This window comes from Neophocaena asiaeorientalis, unplaced genomic scaffold, assembly GCF_003031525.2.
Source record: "Neophocaena asiaeorientalis asiaeorientalis breed wild unplaced genomic scaffold, Neophocaena_asiaeorientalis_V1.1 scaffold226, whole genome shotgun sequence".
NCBI classification, from domain to species: domain Eukaryota; kingdom Metazoa; phylum Chordata; class Mammalia; order Artiodactyla; family Phocoenidae; genus Neophocaena; species Neophocaena asiaeorientalis.
Window position 1 is genome coordinate 8,310,731 of NW_020173037.1, and position 23,721 is coordinate 8,334,451.

At 43.2% G+C, this 23,721-nt stretch overlaps 1 protein-coding gene across 9 annotated transcripts in view; it reads right to left on the minus strand.

The window, feature by feature from the left end:
- The window catches only part of ASPH (aspartate beta-hydroxylase), a 262,524-nt gene extending 238,971 nt beyond the window's left edge, over positions 1–23,553 (minus strand). For all 9 annotated transcript variants that reach the window (XR_003002936.1, XR_003002933.1, XR_003002935.1 and 6 more), the window contains exon 1: positions 23,169–23,553. Coding sequence is in view for 2 of the 9 variants with exons in the window: in XM_024742547.1 (XP_024598315.1) it covers positions 23,169–23,286 (118 nt within the window). In the remaining 7 variants the exon portion in view is untranslated. The remainder of the gene's footprint in view (positions 1–23,168) is intronic.
- Between the last annotated feature and the right edge of the window lie 168 nt (positions 23,554–23,721).

A 23,721-nucleotide genomic window follows, 5' to 3' on the forward strand; every position in this document is an offset into this window, starting at 1 on the left:
TGTTAAATAAGTAGGTAAATTCTTTCTCAAGTCCTTGATATTATATGAGTAATCAAACCTCTTCCTGCCTACACTTCAGAAATAAGAGAGCAAAGGGACACAAAAAATGGTCCAACAAATGCCAAGTCACTTCAGGTTTCCTCATCTCCAGGCATTTAATGATCCTAAAATTCACTGATAAGAGGAAAAGACCTATAAATCATTAAGAATGAGATATTTCAAAAAAGAAGCCCAGTGCCTCCCAAATACTGGCGATGAACCCAAATCGGTCCATGACCAAGTCTTCATTGCTCTGTGTCAGATAAATTCCTCATTGATCAATCTTGGGTGAATGACACCCAGCTTGAACATAAGAAGGCCTGAGCACAAAGGAGATGTTGTAGCCCATTCATCAGGTCCAACAGCCAGACACCTGATGCTCCTAACACCTCTCCTGAATGGTCCTGTGTGGAAAAGGCATGAGTGGCTGGAGGAGTGACAAGGGGCTGCCCTGGGTTTTAGAATTTAGTAAAACAAAATTGAGAAAGCCATTTCCATTCGGATCAGGACAAATAAGGGAAAGAGAAATATTAGCAACAGCTATCTCAATCAGCCTCCAGATACTTTTTGGAATCTTTATTATTCTTTGGAGCCCCAAGCTGGGGAACCACTGCCCTAGCTTGTACCTTTCTGTATCACCTCTGATTCACTGCAGAAGGGAACACCTGAATCGGAACATGGCTCCATCAACCCCACCTTATGAATCTGTGATGGGCCAAAACTCCACCGGTAAGATGCTAAAAACATAATAGAAATGGGTGTTAATTCCAAAAGCTCACGCCAGGCCTAATGAGATAGTTCTTTAAACTCTGTTATTCCTTCTACAGAGAATTTAATAAAGAAAGAAGACTTAGTCTCACAGGAAAAAAACACCCCCAACCTAGTCAATCATTCATCTGTGTGGACTGCTATTAGCATGGTATTGAAATTCAGACAGTCTCCTGCTGAACCTGGAGTGGAAAAATGTATTTTTAAAAACAAAAAAGTAAGTTGTGGTGTCCATTCAGAAACTGAGGTGGTGAGGTGAAAAGTTGTTAAAAAACAACAACAAAAAAAAAAGTTCTTTTTTTCAAAACTAAAAACAACAGAAAAGCCTAGCCTACCCTTTTAGCTCTAATTCCAAGGCAATGAGACTAGGTCACAAAGCCATCATGTGTGACCACCACCAATTTGCTGCTGCATCCCACTTCCACCTTAACCCATCTAGACAGCAAAAGACGGGCTCCCCACCAGTCCCCACCCTTCCCACCAGTCCCCACCCTTCCCACCAGTCCCCACTTTCTAGGGCAAAAGAATTCAGCGTTTACAACAAAGTGCCCTATGGATGCAAATAGGGCGGGAAGACAGGGAGTAAATAAAAGCATTAGCACAAAATATAGGGAAAATTCACACGTAAATTACAAAACATATGGGTCTTAACTTATAGGGCACAAAGCTGATGCAATTATGCATCATACTACATTTTCTGGGGACAGCCAACAACGCTTTACTAAATAAATTAATAATAATGGACCTGATTTAAAAAAGAATAAAAAGCAAGAATAGCTGCAATTGGGAATTGCACAGTGAAGAATTAAACTTCAGCCAAAGAGAGCTCTGGCTTTTGCCCTTGCCTGCTTGGAGGTCCCTGGCATGTCCTGCCTGACAGGAGTGATTTGTTTGCTTGGGGGCTTTGGTCACCGGACAGTCTTAACAATGTGATTTACGATGAAGCTTTGGGACAGGCTGTGTGGCTGTATCGCTTAACGGCAGCCATGCTCGCAGCATGTGATGGAGCCCCAGTAAATACCTCTGGGTACCAAAGGCTCGGATGAGCTCCCTTAGTTGGCAATACTCCGTGCATATTAGGCAATACTTATGTCCCTGAGGACGATGGGAGCTCTGTGTTCAGAACCTTCCTACTTTGCCCTGAGTCTCGTCCTTTAGCTAGTTCTAATTTGTATCCTTTCACTGTAATGCAACTGCAGTGATGAACAGAGCACTTTCCTGAATTCTGAGTCATTCCCAGGAATTATCAAGCCTGAGGGTGGCTGTGAGGACCTTCAAATTTGTGGCCAGCTAGTCTGAAGTGATGGCAGCCCTGGGGACTGGCCCGCCCGCAACAGAGCTGATCAGGAGCAGGGAAAACCAGGGAGGAATGGCTGCAGAGGAAAGGCAGCGGCTACCAAGAAGTCTGCACCCCCGCAAGGTGTCAGCTTCCCCTGGCCCGAAGAGGGCAGCAAGGGAGAGCAGGGGTTTGTACCATCTCGCCAGCATCGTGCCCCAAAGTGCTGACTGCCAAGCATGTGACTTCCCAGAGCAAGAGAGGGTAAAGTGTTCTGCCAGGAGTGGATGCCCAGGAGAGCTGGAAGACATCGTATACCCTGGGAAGGTCCCACCAGGCCTTCCAAAGAACTCACAGAGGAAGCGTTTGGGCACCTGTCACTTGTGGGCAATGGGGGCCAGGTGTTCTTATCAACTAGCAGGAAACTCCGATAGGGACCAGCGAGGGGACAGAGGCCTTTCCCTCTCTCCCTCTCCCTTCCCTAGCACCCCTGATAAGCTAGAGCCTGGAAGAGGCAAGAAGGGCACTGCCCCAAAGCAGACCACGTGGAGAGGACGCAAATACCACTTCCCCACTGCAGGCCCTCCTGCCTTCCTGCCAACGGAGACGAGAAATTCTGCATTGAAAACGAGATCTTATTTAAAGCAGACGGACTTTTAGAAATGGAGAGTGACTCGGGTGTTAAGGAATCTGTCCTAGGGATGGTCAAGAGCCTCTGCTACCCAGAGATTAATCTAGTCCGACTAACCACAATGACTGGAGGAAAATGAAGCTTCATGTCGGTACCCCGCCAGACAAAGCCTGCTACGTAAAGCAGCCACAAAACGCGGGCTGACCCGTAAAAGACTGCCAGCCCTTGACCATACGGAGCCCACAGAAATGGCTATGTCACAGGATCAAAAAACAATGCATGACTAGTTTCAAGATATTTGATTACAGAAAGTTCCAACACACAACAAAGGTGCAAGAATTTTACGTAGGATATCCATGTATGCATCACTCAGATGCTACAATTAACGTTTTATTATCTGGCTTATGGCATGTCTATTCATCCCTCCATATCCATCCGGTAATCCATTTTATACGTCTAATACCTTTCAAACTAAATGATAGACATTAACACACTTCCCCTAAGTAAACCACAGTCCAATATTTATCATTTTTATATACAATGTACATAAAATGAAATGCCCTAATTTTAAGTGTACGTTCCCTTAGCTTTCACAAAAATATATACTGTGTAACCCAAATCCCTATCAAGACACAGAACACTAAGGCCACCCCTAAGTGCTCTCACGGCCCTTACCATCCACATTCCACACCAACCCCAAATGCAGGGACAGCCCCACTGTTCTGCTTTTTTTCCACCGTAGGTTAGTTTTGCCTGTTCTTGAAATGTCATAAAAATGTATTACTTTTATATAGTTTTTAAATATATCACCAAATCGGAAAATGCTGAACCTTGACAGGGTTTCCATGCTTTACATCCTGAAGTGTGACGTCTACTTCAGCACTTGTACACAATCACTGGACCTGTGACACAACCATTCACAGAAGCCATGTCACTGGCTCAAGCACTGTGCCAGTGAAAAGGACAGTCATGAAATCAAAGTCCAGGATGTCAACTCAATGTCTGTTAGTGGCAGACATCACAGAGGAAAAGCAAGATAACTTTGATTACTTGAAGGGCTATTAGCTCCCATGAGTCACAAAAAGTTTCCCAGCTAGTTATGTTCCCCTCAAATTCGACTGCATGGAATAAATCTAATGCCTCTGCCACCCAACAGCCCTGCCAAGACTTCAACCTCTTCTTTCAAAAACCAGTGTACTTGTGTTTTTATCGGCATGTTTTCCCCCAACTTCTCATGACTCGCGCATTTAAATTACCGGTCTGTTGTAAAGGAAGAAATCAAAAAGTGTCTCTTTACTGTGATTTTCACCTTATCCGTACCTCGTAAGAGCTACAGAATATTACAAAAAGCAACATATCTTAGAGGAAAGGCATCTGGTTTACTCACGAGACTTTGTGGGAGAAAATCTATTTTAATAATAAAAAAAATCTTTAAATAAAAGAGAGACCAACAATTCAAAGGTGAAGGTGGCTGTTTAAAGGGTACCATTGGAGTGAATTAGGAAGATTTGACTACGGACTTTAGTTAACAGTGCTGTGAGTAGTGTTAAACTTTCTGTGTGTAATAATTACATTGTTTATATAGCCGCATATCCTTGTTCTTAGGGAAAACGTGCTGAAGAATTCAGGGGTAGAGTACCGTGATTTAATTAAGTGGTTCAGCAGGAAAATGAATAAATAAATAAAATGGTGTGTGTGTGTCTAGAGAGACCAACAGAAAAGGCAAAGGCATCAAAACAACTGGTGAATCTAAACGAATTTTCTCATAACTGTCTTGAAGGTTTGAATTTTTTCACGCTAAAAAGTTGGGAAAATCCAGATTTCCAGGTTCATTCTAGTCCTAAAAAGAATCAGGTACTCCAGAGGGTAAGGGTTAAAAATCTGAAATGCTAAAACTCCCAGGTTAATTCATGATTGGAATCTGGATAAGTAAAAAAGTTTAAAATTTCAAAACTTCAAGTTTTAAGGATGCTTCTGGAGACTCTTAGAAGAATCTCAACAGGGAGTGCAGTTAGATAATACCGCGTCACTGTTGCATTCCTTAGGTTTGAGAACCCTACCATGTCCTTAGGAGATGCATATGGGGAAGGAAGTAGTAGTTAAGCCGGTTAAAATGTCATGATGACTAACAGGTTACCTTCAAAGAGGTCCCAAAGAGAGAGAGAGACAGAGAGGAAGGAAGGGAGGGAGGAAGGGAGGGAGGAAGGAAGGGAGGGAGGGAGGAAGGGAGGAAGGGAGGGAGGGAGGGAGGGAGGAAGGGAGGAAGGGAGGGAGAGAGGGAGGGAGGAAGGAAGGAAGGAGGGAAGGGAGGAAGATACACAGACAGCAAACGTGACCAATTGGCAGCAGCTGCTAATCCAGGTGACGAGTACACAAGCCTTTCAAGGTACAAATCTTTTTGCTGTTAAATAGGTGTAAAAGTTTCAAAACAAAAGGTGGGATAAACATAAAAATAAAATTAAACTGATTTAAAAATAAATAAGAGGAATAAATAAATAAGAGAAATCAAGGATCGAGTCAGTCCTAAACCCAACAGTAATGAAAAGGACAACAATTCTGCCTCTGGCCTCCAACTTACGACAAACCAAAGGGGAAACGGTCTCCTCCAGGCAAGTTCTGCCCACAGACCTCCATCTGCTGGCTGGACATCTCCGCCGAATGCCCTGAGCTGTGCCTCCCGTTCACCTGGGAGTACAAGCCTAACTCCTCTGCAGCCTCCTGACGGGGGCGCGGGGAGGGCTCCATGGGGGCCAGCGTCCCAGGATGCTCACCCCTCCCCACACCGGGCTAACACGACACCCTCGGCCCAGGGCCTCATCGGAAAGGCGCTCCCCACACCCAGCCGCCTCCACCACCACCACCACCTCCAACATGCAGGCCCTACAATTCCGGATGCAGCCTGTGTAGGGCGGGACGTTCCCCTCCCTCACCTGGCCGCCGATTACACTCACGCGCAAGGGGATTCCCTGTCAGACACATCAGGCGGGCAGCACCCTCTGAGACCGCGAGCAATTAAAAAACCCAACCCCAGCAAAACAAAACACTAGGCCTTCCGGAAAAGACACCTACTGCTTCAAGCCTGTCCCAGCTTATCCGCAGCAAGGAGTTCATTTTGCAGAAGTGTGCAACCACGTCAAAGTCCGCCTTCCCAGCCAGGTTGCCTGCGTGGTGTCTCTTTCCCTCCCGGGACTAACCGCCCTCACCTGTGCGCCACACACTACTTTAAGAGACACTAGCTGGGCCGGACGCTCTGAAAACTGACATCCACCCACGAAATCAGCGCTCTGTGGGTCCAGTGCCGCAGTCAGCTGGGATCCACACTCTGCCACAAGACGGATGCTCTACCATCCGAGGCCCAGGGGGATTCTCAGAGATGGTGTTGAACACCTTGGTGAAGTCTGGAAAAACTACAAGATTGTATCCCAATCACTTGTCCAGAAAGCTTATCAGAATGCACAGCGAGAACCTACACTTAGTAAACCCGCAGTGTCCTTTCTATCCACTGAAAGATAAAAGTTTTGCTCCTTTTTTTAAACATCTTTATTGGAGTGTAATTGCTTTACAATGGTGTGTTGGTATCTGCTTTATAATAAAGTGAATCAGCTAGACATATACATATATCCCCACATCTCCTCCCTCTTGTGTCTCCCTCCCTCCCACCCTAAAATTTTTAATTCTAGAATTTGTCTAGGATTGTCATGAGACGTCAGTTTAGAGTTGCCCTGAATCTACTTTTCTTTCTTTAATACAAACGGGCCATTTGTCCCTCGAGTGTCTTTGTCACCTCTTCTAATTCCACAGAGTTTAACTGCCCAGAAGACGTTAGCTGGGGCTGTAGTTTTGAGAGTCCTGAAAAGCCTTAGCTGGTTCGCATTTTAGTCTTCCTTTCCCTACTCCCTGAACCATGCACACTTCGTTCATCGGAGTATTTACTGCTCTGCAGCCCATAGGACAGTGACCTTCCCAGAGGCTGGTGTTAGATTTGACTGCTGTATCCCCTTCCCACGGAGCACAGGACCCGGGACATAGTAAACCTCATTAACTTCACTGGACAATTTACATGGTATTCCCACAAAAAAACAATGCAAATATAAGTATTTTGGGGGCCATCTAGATAGTAAAGCAAATATAACATACATGGAGTATTCTGAAAACAAAACCGGACCACAGTCTGGCTCTGGGTGAGGGACAGGAATGGCCAGGGCAGGTCCAGCTAGAACCTCATCGGCTTCGTCGACTCGGCTGCCCTGCCCCACACCCCAAGTCTGTCCCTTTCCTCCCAATCCTGCCCCAGTTCAAAACCCAAGTGATGGTCAATGTGGCCACCTGTTCTATTCAGGTGCCCCCTAACTCTGCTCTCACTGACTCATTTTTACTCTAACCTCCCTCCCTGACCCCTGCCCCAGCTCCAGCTTCACCAAACTCACAACCTTCCTCTCTGGCTGAGGTCACCGGGAACAAAAGTCACCATACACCCCACTTGCCATCCTGCACTCAGGCTGCACTGCAGCAAACTATTGCAAATACTGGTCTCTTTGCCGCGTTCCCGAATAACCCAGCTAGGCTGCTGCCAAAGTTCCTAGGAGTATGACCCAATGAAATCCGACCGGCTAAAAAGGCTGAAGTCTCAAAGCTTTACGCCAGTTCCCGAGAAGCTAATGTTCAGGCAGAAAGCACAGGTATGCTTTTTTTTTTTTAATAACATCTTTATTGGAGTAAAATTGCTTTACAATGGTGTGATAGTTTCTGCTTTATAACAAAGTGAATCAGCTATACAGCACAGGTATGTTTTACAGGTGCTGTCCTGACTGGGGTCCCTTCCCTAGCAGTGGCTAAATATTTGTAATACCATCTCGGATAAAAGTCTTGTTCTAAACAGAACATTTCTGCTCAACGTGTAATTCGGATCACCAGAATAAGCTTCTCTCAGCTTTATAAACGAATGTAAAGATTTTAAGACACAAAGTAATCAAAATCACAGGATGGTAAATTTTAAAAGGCTTCCACAATTTTCTCCATGCACCTGAATATCCATTCATTCAACAAATACTCTTGAAATCCCTGCCCTGCACTATAGCAGTGAACAAGAGAGGCCACTTAGCTTACAGTCCTGTGGAGGAGAAAAACAAATAAAAATAAACTAAAAATTCATTTTGGTAAGTACTATATTAGGGTAAAAGAGTATATGGATGCAAGAGGGAGGAGATATGGGGATATACGTATAGCTGATTCACTTTGTTATAAAGCAGAAACTAGCACACCATTGTAAAGCAATTATACTCCAATAAAGACGCTAAAGAAAAAAGAGTATATGGGACAATGTGGATATTTTTTAATTAAAATTGACAAAACTTTCATCTTAAGTCAAGAAGGAAATATTGATAATTCTTACAAAAGAATTTTAAAAGCCAAAACCGAAAAATAAAGGGAACAAAAACTTAGCAGTATTTCGGTATTCACATAAATAATTTTAGTCTATCTATGAGTCATATTTAAGAATAAAGTGAGGGGAAATCAAAATCTTGCAAAGTAAGCAGAGCTCTTCTAATTTCACAAAATTCAGAACAAATAAATGCCTCCTCCCAGTCAGAAAGTACAAACTCTGAATGCTTCCTACTGGCCTAAGCACCACCATGTTGAAACTACCAGCAAGGACTTGATCGATTTAAACAATTCTCCACATCTTAATAATTTTTAGTTCTTTAGCTCCAACACTTATAAACATCAAGAGGACTTTGTGATCTGTCTTATGGCCCATACCATAAACCTAAAAAATAAAATCCACCTACGCAACACATAATTTTGGAGCACTTATTACATTCAAGGCAGCGTAGAAGACACAAAAACACAGCCTATATATTCTCAGTGCCCTTTTGATCTATGAGAGGGAAGTAAGACTTTTCCCTGTATTTGTTCATTCTAATATTTACTGAGCACCTACTACACCCAATCATTTAAGCCCTGGAGATAAAAAGAAAACGAAACGTGGTGTTTACCTACACCAAACATTAGGAGTAACTCTCCCAACCCTAACAATTACTCTAGACCAGGGTGAGTAAACTGTGACCCACCTCCTATTTTTGTATGAACCAGGAGCTAAGAATGGTTTTCACTTCTTAAATCAGTTGAAAAGAAATCAAAAGAAAAATGTAATAACACGATCATGTGACCACAACGCTGACCCCTGATCAGAACAACTGTGGCAACCCCTCGGCAGCCAGCGATGGTGAGACAGGTAGGACTGAGCCAAGGAGCCCTGCTCTAAGCAAAAGAGAAAAAGCCCCCTTCTTCTGCTGAGCGTGAACAGGGAGGCAAGCAATCCCAACGGCCGCCGGCTGCCATCCTGAATCCCGGAGGAGCCAGCCCCAGGATGGCAGGCACCCACACTGAGAGGGCGCGTGCCCTGAGGACATTTTGAGCCACTGATCCTACCACATTTGGTATGATCACATCGCATCCTTTTAAATGAAATCAATTCCTAAACTCTTTACGGGAGTTTGCATCTGATGTCTGTTCCTAACACAGAGCTGCCCTTACAATCAAGCAAGAATGAAAGAAAACAGATCATCACAGTACAAAAGAAAATGGCTGTTTTGGTTGTGGTGGTATCACCCATATAGAATAAGTGTAGTTAGGAAACGCTTACTACGTGTCACTTTGCAGCCAATCTTCATAAGTATGATATGAGTATTGCTATCTCCATTTGAAAGATGGAGAACTATTTAAAGGTGCTTCGAGAGGTTTGTTGACGTACTAAAGGTTAAAACTGAGTGGCGGCACTAGTACTTGGGTCCAGTTCAGTCTGATAGTTTGTTGTCAATGATTGGGTCACACTTTCATCTGCTGAAGGAACTCATGAATCAATGAGGATGCTAAAACAGTTGACTGCAGAGGACGCTACAGAAGCTCGTGCTGGGGGAGGGGGAAGTGGGTTGCAAAACCCAGTCTCTGGGGAGACGATGAAGGGAGAGTAAGAAGAACTGATGGAGGAGCTGCATCTTGAAGGACGTACAGGAGCCACATAGGGAAAGAGAAAGCGAGGAGCTGTCACGGAAGAAACAGCAAGTGCCCATGCAGAGACTACAGAGAGCGACTAAATACGGCTTAATTAATATAAATATAAAGAGAGCAAGGCTGGGAACGGCTAGAGAGGGTAGGAGAGGCAAGACCATGAAGTGCCTCCCAGATGGTGCTAAGAAATCTAAACTACACCTTGAGTACCCGGGGGAACTACTCAAGGTTTTCAAATAAGGAAGGGACATGATCTAACTTCCAATTAATGAAGGTGACAATGACAGAAGGATGAAATAGGACCAGTTATGAGTAATCGAAGCAACAACTACCAGGGATCTAAAACATTCAACTAAAGTAGCTTTGGAGTCAGAATTGGGATCTTGACTCCAGCTCCGACTTTTACGAGCTCCATCATCTTAGGCAAACTGATCTAAGCTTCCATTTCTTCATCTACAAAAAGGAAATTTAGAGGATTACTGTGGGAATTCAGTGCTGACATATAAAGAAGTACACAGTGTCTGACACATAGTTAGCGGTCAGTAACAGGTGCTATGTTTTTCTTCTGTCACTACTGTTATTAAGTGAAGAGTGTGTGGCACGGGATTAGAACCATGCCCAGCAAAGAATCCTCAGGAAGATTATCCTTCAGGAAGCAGATAAAGAAAAGGAACAAGAAGAGCCCAGTGGATTTGGGATTAGTCTGCTGATTCCAGAAAGACCTGAGGGAGAGAAGGCAAGGAGCCATACTACTCATTTGCAGTATCTGGCTGGTTAGAGGAGGGAGAGTACAAGATCTTTGTGTCTTCTGTTTTCTTTTTCATTAATGAGAAAGACTAAAGAAGGGGGTCCAGGCTGTGGGAGGGGGTGGAGGAGAGTTCTCAGGGAGAAGGTAAGTGACGGTTCAGGTCTCTGAGAAGGTGGTGCCCACCAAGGGTCCTCGAGACCCAGGACTCCGACCATAGCCTTGGCTCCCCTCTTAGGTGGGTGGGGGCCGAAGGTCCAGGAGAGCTGTGACTGCCAAGATTTTAAATCCTAATTGCGGTGCTGGCTCACCTTCACTCACCCACCACCCTGCTGGGCTTGCTCCTCAGTCTGAGAAAGAAAAGGAGCTTTACTGAACTACGCACTCAAGACCCACTTCAGTTGCTGGGTACTTCCACGCCCAAATCAGAGCAATAGCTTGCTGAGATTCTCAACTGGACTGGCCTTTGCAGCCACCACGGGTCCTAGACCATGCCTCCTTATCAGCCTCACATCAGTTGCCCCCCAATGCCACGCAACTCAAAGGCCAACCCCACCCACCACTGAAGCGATGAGTACTCCTTAGGATGTCCTCTGGTTTCCCTGCACAACGGGAGGAAGCCACATGCCAGAACTGAGTGGAAAGTAGTAGGTCTTGAGCTCAGAAAGTTGAAGATTTAAATAGCTGGGGCTGAAAACACCGGTAAATATCAACTAAGAAACCACAGAGAGCCTACAAGGCACTGTTGAGGGGCCAGGGAGACGGAAGGTCTTGAATGTACATAATTTATTCCAAATCAGTACTTACTTAAGCTGGTGAGCAGCGCTCTGTCTTACTCAATCTCATTCTATCCTTATTCATCATCTCAAATGTCTCACCGAGCACAAGACCATTCCAACAACTGACTTACTAACACAAATACTGCACTACCTCTAGAATAAAAAATAAATACAAGTTGCTTATAAGCTTTGCACCTTCACATACATTAATTTCACCTTAAAAATGTCCTACTCTACATAACCTTACAGAGCAAAAGGGTAATTTTGTTTCACACATAAATCTACTAGTACCACAGAGGTCATCAGTAACTGTATCTTAGATCTATGTCAGCCTTCGAGGCCTCCAAGTGTATTTACTGGTTAACAACTAAATAGACGGAGTAGCTAAAACCCATAAAATAATCAAATAAATCTGAAAGTGCCAGAAAATAGAGAGTGCAGACATAGGTCTACAATTATATTGTCATATGGTTTTTGACAAAGGCACCAAAAGCAATCCAATGACGAAAGCCAAGTCTTTTCAACACATGGTGCCATAACAACGGGATACCATAGGGAAAAACAAAAACTAATCCAAAATTGATTTGAGATGGATCATAGACCTAAACACAAAAACTAAAACTACAAAATTTCTAGAAGAAAATATGGGAGGATAGCTTTGTGACCTGGGAATAGGAAAAGCTTATTAGACAAGATACAGAAAACAGAACCATAAAAAAATCAACATTAAAAATACTCGCTCTTCAAAATATTTTATTTAAAAAATGAAAAGGCAAGCTATAGACTGGGAAAAATATTTGCAATATATATACCTGAAAAAAGTTCTATCGAGAATATATAAAAATTCCAGCTCAATAACAAAAGGACAGAAAAGCAATAAAAATGGTCAAAAAAACCTAAACAGAAACTTCACAAAGGAAGCTAACAATGTATATGGCCAATAAGCACAAGAAAAAGTACATGACATCATAGTCATGAGGGAAAGACAATTTTAAACTACAATGAGAAGCCACTGAACACCCACCAGAATGGCTAAAATTAAGAAGACTGACAATCCCAAATGCTGGTAGATACAGAACTACTAAAATTCCCACACAGTGTTGGTGAGAGTTAAATTAAATTGTATAACCACTCTGGAAACACTTTGGCAGGTTTTTATTTCTATTTTTTAAATAAAACTAAATATACACCTACCCTGTAACCCACTAATTCCTCTCCTGGGTATTTGCTCAAGAGAAATGAAGAAATATGTCCACCAAAAAAAAGAAAAAATACTTCTCCAATAGTACAATATTCACAGACTTTTCTTCATATTAGTCCAAACTAGGAAAAGGTCAAGTGTCCATCGATAAAAGAATGGATCACACGTTGTGCTATGGTCACACAACGAACTACTTGGCAATGAAAAGGAACAAGGTACTCATACCAGCAACATGGATAAGCCTCAAAAATATGCTGAGTCCAAGAAGGCTTACACAAAAAGTACTCACAAAATGAAGTTCTAGAACAGACAATACCAATCTACAGTGAGAAAAGTGAGCACAGTGGTTGCCTCTGAGGGCCGAGGTGGTAGCAATGAAGAGGGTTGAGAGAATTTCCTGGAACCATGGAAATATTCTCCATCTTAGGTTGGGTTACACAGATGTATACATTTATAAAGACTCCTCAAATCACACACTAAGATTTGTACAATTTACTGTATGATGATATTACCTCAGGGGGGAAGCGGGCAGGGGACCATAACAAATGTTGAGCTCTAGTAACAGGTGCATACATGTTTAGGAATGAGGTATACTGATGTCTACATCTTACTTTGAAATGCATAAAAGAATAGATTAATTGATGAGTATGATATAAAGCAAATATATGAAATGTTAACCACTGTAAAATCTGGATGGGATCATCATACAATTCTTTTAGCTTTGGTGTATATTTAAAATTTTTCCTAATAAAATGTTAGTTTAAAAAAACACAAAGTAATAAAGTACTTAGGTTAAATCTAATAAAAGAGGCATATCACTTTTGGATAAAATTATAACAATTCATTGTAAGACTTAAATAAGTAGGAAGTTACACTATGTTCATGTACAGGAAGACTCTATATAAATGTGCATTTGTCCCAAACTGTTCTATATAAATTCAGTACAATCCCAGTCAAAATCCTGAAATTTTTTCATGACACTTAACTTGAGCAGATTCTAAAAGGACACAGGCAAGGAAATGTCCAAAAACATCCAGGATAATGATGAAAAAGACAGGGATGGACTTGCCCAATTCCACGTGCCAGGAACAAAACAGAGCCACAGGTATCTACACAAGAGGTGATACAGCAGATTAGTGTAGAAAGAAGACACTTCAATTAATGGTACAGGAAATTTTCATTATCCATTCTTTAAAAATATTGAATCAGGGGCTTCCCTGGTGGCACAGTGGTCAAGAGTCCGCCTGCTGATGCAGGGGACATGGGTTCATGCCCCGGTCCGGAAAGATCCCACGTGCCGCGGAGCGGCTAGGCCCGTGAGCCATGGCCGCTGATCCTGCGCACCCGGAGCCTGTGCTCCGCAACGGGAGAGGCCACAACAGTGAGAGGCCCGCGTACCACAAAAAAAGAAAATACCAAGAGTCCTACTTAAATTACGGGTTCACTGCAACAGGTGATTCACATTCTCCAAGCCTGCTTTGTATAAATACGTGGTGACCTGCTATCCAACGAAGCCATGAAACCTTCAGAACTGCTTCGCCAATGGAGACCAAGCATCGTGCATCAAAAGACAAGCCTTTGGAGTTTTTCAAAAGAAAAAAACGTGAACACGAAGAACAGAAGCAATTATTAACAGCCACTACTTCATGCTCTCAGTGTCTGCACTGAGAGCATCGTTCTTAGTGGCTAACCGCATTGCTAAAGCTAAGAAGCCCTTTACTATTGGTGAAGAGTTGATCCTGCCTGCTGCTAAGGATGTTTGTCGTGAACTTTGAGGAAAGGCTGCAGTTCAAAAGGTGGCACGTGTTCCTCTTTCGGCTAGCACCGTAACTAGATGAATTGATGAAACAGCAGAGGATACTGAGACACAGTTGTTCGAGAGGATTAATGAGTCACCGTGGTACGCAATCCAGGCTGACGAGTCTGCTGATGCTGACAAGGCAGCAATGCTTGATTTTGTGTGATATATTTTTCAGAAGGATGTGCACGAGGTCATGTTATGTGCACTTCTGTTGCCAACCAACACCACAGCTGCAGAACTCTTCAAGTCTTCGAATGATTATGTATCAGGAAAACTGAATTGGTCATTTTGTGTCGGTATACGCACAGACAGCGGCTGCCATGACTGGACGGCTTTCTGGTTTCAGTACTCGGGTCAAAGAAGTAGCTTCTGGGGCTTCCCTGGTGGCGCAGTGGTTGGGAGTCCGCCTGCCGATGCAGGGGACGCGGGTTCGTGCCCCGGTGTGGGAGGGTCCCGCGTGCCACGGAGCGGCTGGGCCCGTGAGCCATGGCCGCCGGGCCTGCGCATCCGGAGCCTGTGTTCCGTAGTGGGAGAGGCCGCAGCAGTGAGAGGCCCGCGTACCGCAAAAAAAAAAAAAAAAAAAAAAGAAGTATGAATGTGAGTCTACGCACTGTGTCATCCATAGAGAAATGTTGGCAGGCTGAAAAATGTCATCTGAACTTAACAACGTTTTGCAGGATGTGATTAAAATTATCAAGCCCATTAAAGTACATGCCCTTAACTGCACGTCTGTTTGCGCAGCTCTGTGAGGGGATGGACACAGAACACACACGTCATCTCTTACACACAGAGATGAGATGGCTTCTAAAGGCAGATCACTGGCCAGAGTTTCTGAGTCACAAGAGCCGCTCCAGAGATTTCTTTTAGAAAAACAGTCACCACTGGCAGCACATTTCAGTGCCACAGGATGGGTCGCAAAGCTTGCTTACTTGTGTGACATATTCCACCTGCTCAACAAACTCCATCTGTCACTTCAGGGGAGAACGACAACTGTGTTCAAGTCGGCAGATAAAGTGGCTGCATTCAAAGCCAAACTGGAATTATGGGGGCGATGAGTGAACGTTGGGATTTCTGACATGTTTCAAACATTAGCAGAGATTTTGAAAGAGACTGAGCCGGGGCCTTCTTTCTCCCAGCTGGTGTATAATCCCCTATCTCAGCTTTCAAAAGACTTTAAGCATTACTTCCCAACGACAAAAGACCCCCAAACTGGGAAGGAATGGATCCGCACCCCCTCTGTGAATAAGCCAGGTGAACAGACTTCCGTGCTAGAAGAGGATCAACTGCTTGAGATCACAAATGACGGTGGCCTTAAAGGTATGTTTGAGACAACTTCAAATCTCCATACGTCTGGATTAAAGTCAAGACGGAATATCCTGAGATTACCACGTAAGCACTGAAAAGCCTGCTTCCGTTTCCAGTGTCCCATCTTCATGAAGCAGGGTTTTCTGCAGTGACAGAGACCAAAACGAGATCACGGAGTAGACTAGACACAAGCGACACACTTCAGGTGTCACTGTCTCCCATCACCCCAGATGGGACCATCCAGTTGCAGGAAAACAAGCTCAGGGCTCCCACTGACTCTGCATTATGGTGAGTTGCATAATTATTTCATTATATATTACAATGTAATAATGATAGAAATAAAGGGCACAATGAATGTAATGTGCTTGAATCATCCCGAAACCATCCCCCTGCCCCTGCACCCCGTGTCTGTGGAAAAACTGTCCTCCGTGAAACCGGTCCCTAGTGCCAAAAAGGTTGCGGACCGCTGCTCTAGAAAAACACTTAGACATTTATAGGATGGCTAGCTCTAAGAGTGTTCAGCGCAGCAGTTTTTGAAAGAAGAAAAATGAAAACAAAGTGGTCTTGGACTCCAAAATGGCTAAAGAAAAAGTAGCACATTCATACAGTGAAGAACTATATATATGAAAACAAAGAGCCAGTTTGGTACAATCTCAAACAGTGTCGAATTAATGGGCCAAGTATGAACCTATTCATAAAACTTTTAACATGTGCTAAACAAGTGTATATGTATGTATGTATATATATGTATATATATTTATGTTTCTATACATAGGGACATAGATATACTTCCTAAGCAATTTTTGTATATATGGCATTTAACAGCAGATATATTTTATGCAAATGGATATATAATATGCAACATAACATTATACAACATATATTACATATTGCAAAGAAATGCATGACAATGATTATCACAAAATATTTAAGAGCGGTTGGAAAGGGATAACACAGGACAGGAGAAACCAAGAATTTGGTAACATTTTACCTCCTCATCTGTATGGTGGATACGTGGTAACCACTGCATTGCTCTTTATATCTCTGTAAACGTCTTAATATGTAATATTTCAAATAGATACAGTTTTAAAGAGCAGCACATAGAAATATTTGTATTCTGAAAGTTAGAGAGATGGCACGCTACCAAAAAGCAAAAAGCATAAAGCATGAAACAATTTATAAATACTTTATAAAATTCAGTAAGTGACAGCCATCTTATTCAAATTGATTTGATTCAAAGAATGGAAAAGTTAAATGTTAGGTATTCTTTCAATCAACACTCACAACACAGATTTTTATTTTCATGTAAGGGAAAGAAATTAACTTCTAAATAAAATTTACCTGTGAACCTAAGACCAATCAAAGACTTTCCAGGAGACCCATTCAGGAAAACAAAACAGAGTGTGAAAGATAGTGTCAGAAACTGTATATTAACAATATAATAAACAAGAACCAGAAGTTAAAGACAGGAGAAAACAAGACAGCACCGAGTCTGCATTAGGGAATGACAGCAAAGGCTGTGAAACCTATATAAGATATGAGAAATGGCAGCTATACAATACTGGTGATAGAATAAAATTATTTTCTCAAGTCATATTTTCTTACTCAAAATTAAGACTGTTGCTTGTTGGCTTCCATACAGAATGAGTCACAGGGTTAAATCTGTAGGAACACATGCAGGAGAGAAACACTGGCACCTCTCCAAGTACAGCAATAATGGTTTCCACTCTAACCAGACACCCTCCCACCCACCACCCCCAGTCCCACCTGTGTTAGAGCACAGAGAGCCTCTATGGCACATGAGAGCAGTCGTGCTACAGCCAGAACGACTAGGCAAGCCACCTGGAACTCGCAGGGGGCCAAAGAACAGCCCCAGTCCTTCAAAAGATCTTATGTAACTATCTTTTCTAACGATTTATTCACCAAGTAAAAATGCTGGAGAGGGTATGGAGAAAAGGGAACCCTCTTGCACTGTTGGTGGGAATGTAAATTGACACAGCCACTATGGAGAAGAGTATGGAGGTTCCCTAAAAAACTAAAAATAGAACTCCCATATGACCCAGCAATCCCACTACTGGGCATATACCCTGAGAAAACCATAATTCAAAAAGTCATGTACCACCATGTTCACTGCAGCTCTATTTACAATAGCCAGGACATGGAAGCAACCTAAGTGTCCATCGACAGATGAATGGATAAAGAAGATGCGGCACATATATACAATGGAATATTACTCAGCCATAAAAAGAAACAAAATTGAGTCATTTGTAGTGAGGTGGATGGATGGACCTAGAGTCTGTCATACAGAGTGAAGTCAGTCCGAAAGAATCACCAAGTAAGCTCAAAATTTCCTTTGAGTCTAACGGGTTATCTACAGCAAATCTGTCCTCAGGTGTCATCAATCTGATGAGAACTAAATTACACTCACTGATTTGCCATTAAAAGATATCCACATCAGCCAGAGGTAAACAAGACACACCCCTGAAAAACAAATATTAAATGCAGACCAAATGCCTAAAGCACCCTCATTAAAAAATAATAACGACCGACGAGGAAATACCCCCTTGACTCCCAGCACTACCGGGAGAAAGTGAAATGGCTAAAGCGCTCGCCTCTGGAATAGGTGCCCCTACAGTGGCACACAGAGATGAAGACAGGAAAGAAATGAACATCCTAACAGGCACGGACGCTGGGGCAGGAAACACAGGAGCCAGCATGAGCACACTCATGTCTCCTGACAGATGGCTGAGGCTTTCCCCAGAGATCTGGGGAAACTGCAGATGGGTTCTATGTACATACAAGATTTATTAAAGGAAGTGAATTTTAAAATGTTCTGTATCCTAGTACAGAATGAAGTCAAACCACGTGGGAGATGCAGAAGTACCCAAGACACAAACTAAGTTGCATATTTTCATGATATTAAAACAGTAGGCACGAGTAGCATCAAAAGATTGAAATATATCTGAGCTCCAGTGACAGAAGATAGCACAGATCTGGGAGGGGTTAGAGGGTAAATCAGCAACTCGAAGGGTGATGTGCAGATGGGATACGTACACCCCCAGAGGTAGACAGAAATGTGTCAAGTGATACTCAGAGCCCAGTATAAACATGACCTCTAGAACATCCACTTCACTTAAACAGATGCTACACAGTATAACAGAAAATGATTTCTTTAAATAAATCATAAAAAAGTTTCAAGCATGCAGTAGCCTGCTTCGCTCTACAGCCTTATATATTCTCCAAAGTTTTATACTCACCTTTACCATTAGAGGTACTTTAATGAAAAATCTGAGGAACAGGAAGGCATGTAAAATTTAGGGCTATCACAGCTCTGAATAATTCTTTCCATTGGAGACCAGGATTAGAAATTTTGAGTGACCTGCCACACGATTCTTAAATGGATGCGAATCCAGGTCATCAGACTTTCCCAAACTACACTGCATTGTCTTTCTGGAGAAAATAAGGTTTATTCTACTGGGACCAGAGAACGCAGGGGCTAAATTGCCAATACTAACTAAAAATAGAGTGGAGAGCCCACATGACCCTTTATCCAACTTACCCTGTTGGTAATCTGCTGAAAATCAGAACCTCTCATTTCCTAGTAATCTCTCTGAGACACACGATTTTAGAGCAAAGCTAAAGTATGGAACTCTCCTTTTACTTCTTAAGCCAAAATCAAGTTGTTAAAATTGTGTTCAAGAATTCCCTCAGAACATTTTTTAGCCCTTGGTTTCATACAATCTGGCCAGGTGGTTAAAACGCCGTTCATCTGAACACAAAACAGCACACAGTTCTTACAGTGGAAGAATTATGGCGCTCCTGTTTTCATTCTAGAATGACTAGTGGAGGATTAAGCAACTGGCCCTAACTGACATTCTCTGGCTAAAGAAGGAATTTCACTAAGGCCTCCTCATTCAAGGGAGCCATCAGCAATGTATCGTATCTGTTAATTACTAAGTAGTCTAAGAAATACTGAAAGTAAAAAGGAAGGAAAAGAATTCTAGGTGATTAACACCCATCAAATATCTGCAAATGTATAAATGTTACAGTCCATCAATGCACTTAATTCTGAATACAATAAGCCTAAAGAAATAAGACTGCTAGCGGCCAACTCTTACTACTAAATCCAAAACCTTTTGTTAGAGATTTTTAGAGAATTAAACAGCAGTGGCTGAGCATTTTTTAAGTAGATGTCCATCAATGGTTTTGAGTATGTACAGGGCTGATTAAATTTTAAAAACTAGTTGGTGTTACAGAACCTGAAGCTTCAAATTGAAAGAGGAAAAATTGTTCTACAGTGACACCTACTGGTAAAGCATGATGTAGTAGCACGACACTATTAGACAAAATAAACAGATGTTTCCATTCCTGTAGCAAGTTAGAAGCTACAGGGAAAGACCGATTGATATTCCCAAGGGTAAAGCTAAACAAAAACATTATACATACCAGTGTCTGTAACTACAAAATAAGTCCCAAGGCACATCATTATCCTTTTTAACCAAGGTTTTCAAATCAATAAATCTGAAAGAGGTTTCCCTTGGCCTCAACTGGCCATGCAAGTCAAGATTTTATATGCAAGTTAAAGGTAAAATGTCCAATTTACTCATGTTTGTTTTATATTTTAAAGAATAAAACTGGAAAAGGTAAAACTGAGCTCTGCAAAAAACTAGATATTTAATGTTCTCAATTTAAGTTGAAGAGTTAAACAAAAAACAGACACCTGCTTTAAAAATCCAAGTGTTATGTAAATCCCCAAAGTCACAGTTTCAAAGCACTACTTTTGAAAAAAATGACTACCAAGATAAACAGAAGTCCAGATAATCACATTTTCCGTAAAATGCATGCTTCGAAGGACTGGGTCCTTTTTCCACTGTACTTTCATGCACAGATTTAAGAAATAACAACGTCATCATCAACTTCAAACTCTCAATGCAAAACATCTCAAAAAACACACTATTTGAGCCCATGTACTTCTTCTCAAACTAAGATTTTCAAATATACTGTTTTACACATAATTTTAGTAGAAGAAAAGTTAATCAGTGGTATGACAAAAAGAACACTTTTTCTTAAATAACTAGGTGTAATATGCCACAGAGAGCCAGAAGGAATCTTAAAAGATAATCTACTTTAAGATTTCCATAAAATCTTATAAAATGAGAGAACCTAAAGTCCAGTACTATAATATAATGATCGAATAAGAGAAAACCTGGGTTTAGTCTTGGATCACCCATTAACTAGTTGGGTTTCCAAGAAGTACATAACCTTTAATGAGCCAGACAATCTTTCTGGGCCTCACTGTAACACCACAGCTAAAATTTCTTCAGCTTCTATGATTTCCCCAGCACATGGGATTGACTTGGGCATCAATGTCTACACATCAGTGACCCAATAAACATAGCAACAAAAGAGAAGTGGCTCGATCTTTCGGGTATACCCTACTATAAGAAACCAATATAAAAAGATTCACAGTGCAGTGTAAATGCTGACAACTGAGAGAAGCCTCACCATCTTCAGAGCCTTCCGCCTGGCACACAGTCAGAACTCACCATTTACTCAAAAAAATAGCTGCGGAAGAAGAATGCTCATTATGTAACACGCAACACTCCAATACCAGCTCTCTGTTTGGGGATTTTTCTGGTAATACAGATACTTCTCTCTTTTACATGTTCTCTTTTATATACTATGTCTGTTTCATAACAATTATAGAATCGATGTGTAAAATACTTAAAAGGCTGTAGATCCTCAAATACAGATAGAACTTCCTCTAAGATGCCTGAATATGAAAGCTGGAATATATTCATTTAGGTGCTAACATTTCCTAAGTGTATTACCTACCTTTTAAAACTGGTTTAGTTCTTGATCCACTGGAGGTGGGAATAAAATACACACTTCCTAATACTAATTCCCACCAACAACAGCCCATATAATGAAGCAACTGCTTCAGACAGTTAACCCACTCTACCCACGACTGCAAAGGACAAAATGGAACAAAGATGTGCTTTCCTTGTAAACAGCTACAGAAAACTTTTGAAAACAATTAACACTAAAGTCTTATCACCTTTCTCTGCTTGGTGCTTAAGCTGCCCAATGGGCTCTTCTCATTTAGAAACTTTAAAAAGGGTAGCCAGGGCTTCCCTGGTGGCGCAGTGGTTGAGAGTCCCCCTGCCGATGCAGGGGACACGGGTTCGTGCCCCGGTCCGGGAAGATCCCACGTGCCGCGGAGCGGCTGGGCCCGTGAGCCATGGCCGCTGAGCCTGCGCGTCCGGAGCCTGTGCTCCGCAACGGGAGAGGCCACAACAGTGAGAAGCCCACATACCACAAAATAAATAAAAATAAAAAATAACTGAACTCAAAAAAAAAAAAAAAAAGGGTAGCCAGAGCTGCCTGAGATAGTGCATCTACCCGTCTGCCTGTTTTAAGTCAACTGACTGGCATTTAAGGGCAAGTGGCAAAGGAACACAAACTTTTACTTATGCCAAAGGTAAATTAACATGCTTGTTTTGAAATTCAAACCACACTTCTTCTCTACAAATATTAGTTCTCAGAGTGTAAATTTATGCAATGATTTTAATTGCACTACCATTTAAATTTATTCATCCACTAATCAAATAATTTATTGAGCAACTATTAAGGGCCAGACGCACTCTTAGGAGCTGGGAATAGGGGTGGACAAGAAGGAGTGGGTGAGACAGGAAGGCAATACACGTGAAAATAAATAATGTCGGATAGTGGTAAGTGCCATTTAAAAAACAGTTCTTTAAAGTATGACTATAGTATTCTGATTTACTTTCTTGATACATATAAATACATTACTTGTAGACCTCAGGAAACAAAGAATCTAAAATCATTTCAAAGAAGAAAGTTTACAGCTCACATTCAATACACATGTGTACTGCAGTTTCAATATCCTAAATATGAGTCAAAGGACGTATAAAAGAAACCGAGAACCACTGAAATATGAGATGAAACAGATTTAAAACATCTGTTCTCCCTCTTTCCTGGATAAGCACATGGAAGAGAAAGGTGAATATCCAATAGATTCTTTTAAAAGACAAAGGGAAAAAACAGAGAAGCTCGCCCAGTATTCGCTCCATAAGAAAGCTACATAAAAGCAAAAGTATCTAAGATAATCTTCGAGAACATTCAGATCACTCCCACACACTCACCCCTGCAGCCCTCACAGAATATTCGCCTTTGAGTTGCTCTTAAAAGCTGCTGGTTTAGCAGGAACTTATTTTCTCTGACTTTGGCTCATTTCCAAACTCCCCAAAATATGCACGGCAAAGGTAAATTGTTTCTCTTACTCCCATCACCAATTACACGGCAAGCCAAGAAAGAGTAGATCAATACGATCTCCATCTCGGCTGCGCACTGCAGGTGAAGGATCGGCCGGGAAGGGGCTCCCCGGCGTGACCAACCCGAGGCCGCGGACCCCGCTCGGCCCGGCCCCTCCAGCCCGCCCGCCAGGCCTCCGCCCCGCGGCCAAAGGAGGAACGACGCGGAGGATGGAGGAGGCGCTCCGCGACATCTGGTGCGGTGGACCCGCAGCGCCCGCCGCCCGGGCCCCATCCCCAGGGCCGGCCCCGGACCCCGGCCCCGAAGCGCCTCTGACCTTTCCGGGCCCCGGGGCTGCTGCTGCCGCCGCCGCTGGTGCAGCTGCTCGGGCTGCTGGAACTGCTGCTGCTGCTGCTGTTGCCGCCGCCGCCCTTGGCATTCTTGCGCGGGGCCATGGCGCGCACCGCTGGAGCAGGCGAGGGGTGGGGGTCTCCCTCAGGGCGTGGGGGACGCGGGCGGCGCGGGGCACGCTGACTGCGGCGGGCGCTGCAGCGGGTGCGGGCTGCGACTCCGGCAGTCGCGCGGGTGTCTCGGCACCGCCCGCAGCGCCTCTGAGGACTTTGGCCCGCGTGCCTCTTGCGCGCGCCCGATCCTCGCGTGCGCCGAGCCGGTGACTGCCCTCCCGACGCGAGAGCGCGCCGCTCTCCCGCCCGAGGCCGCGCCCCTTCTCGCTGAGCCACGCCCCCTCCCCGCCCGCGGAAAGCTGAGTGACGGGACATGAAGCCAATCACAAGGGTTCCTATGAGGGGGACGTGACCCGGCCGCGCTCCCCCACCCCCTGCAGATTTAGGGCTGTTCTGGCGCGACGCAGCCGCCTGCGCGCGCGAGCT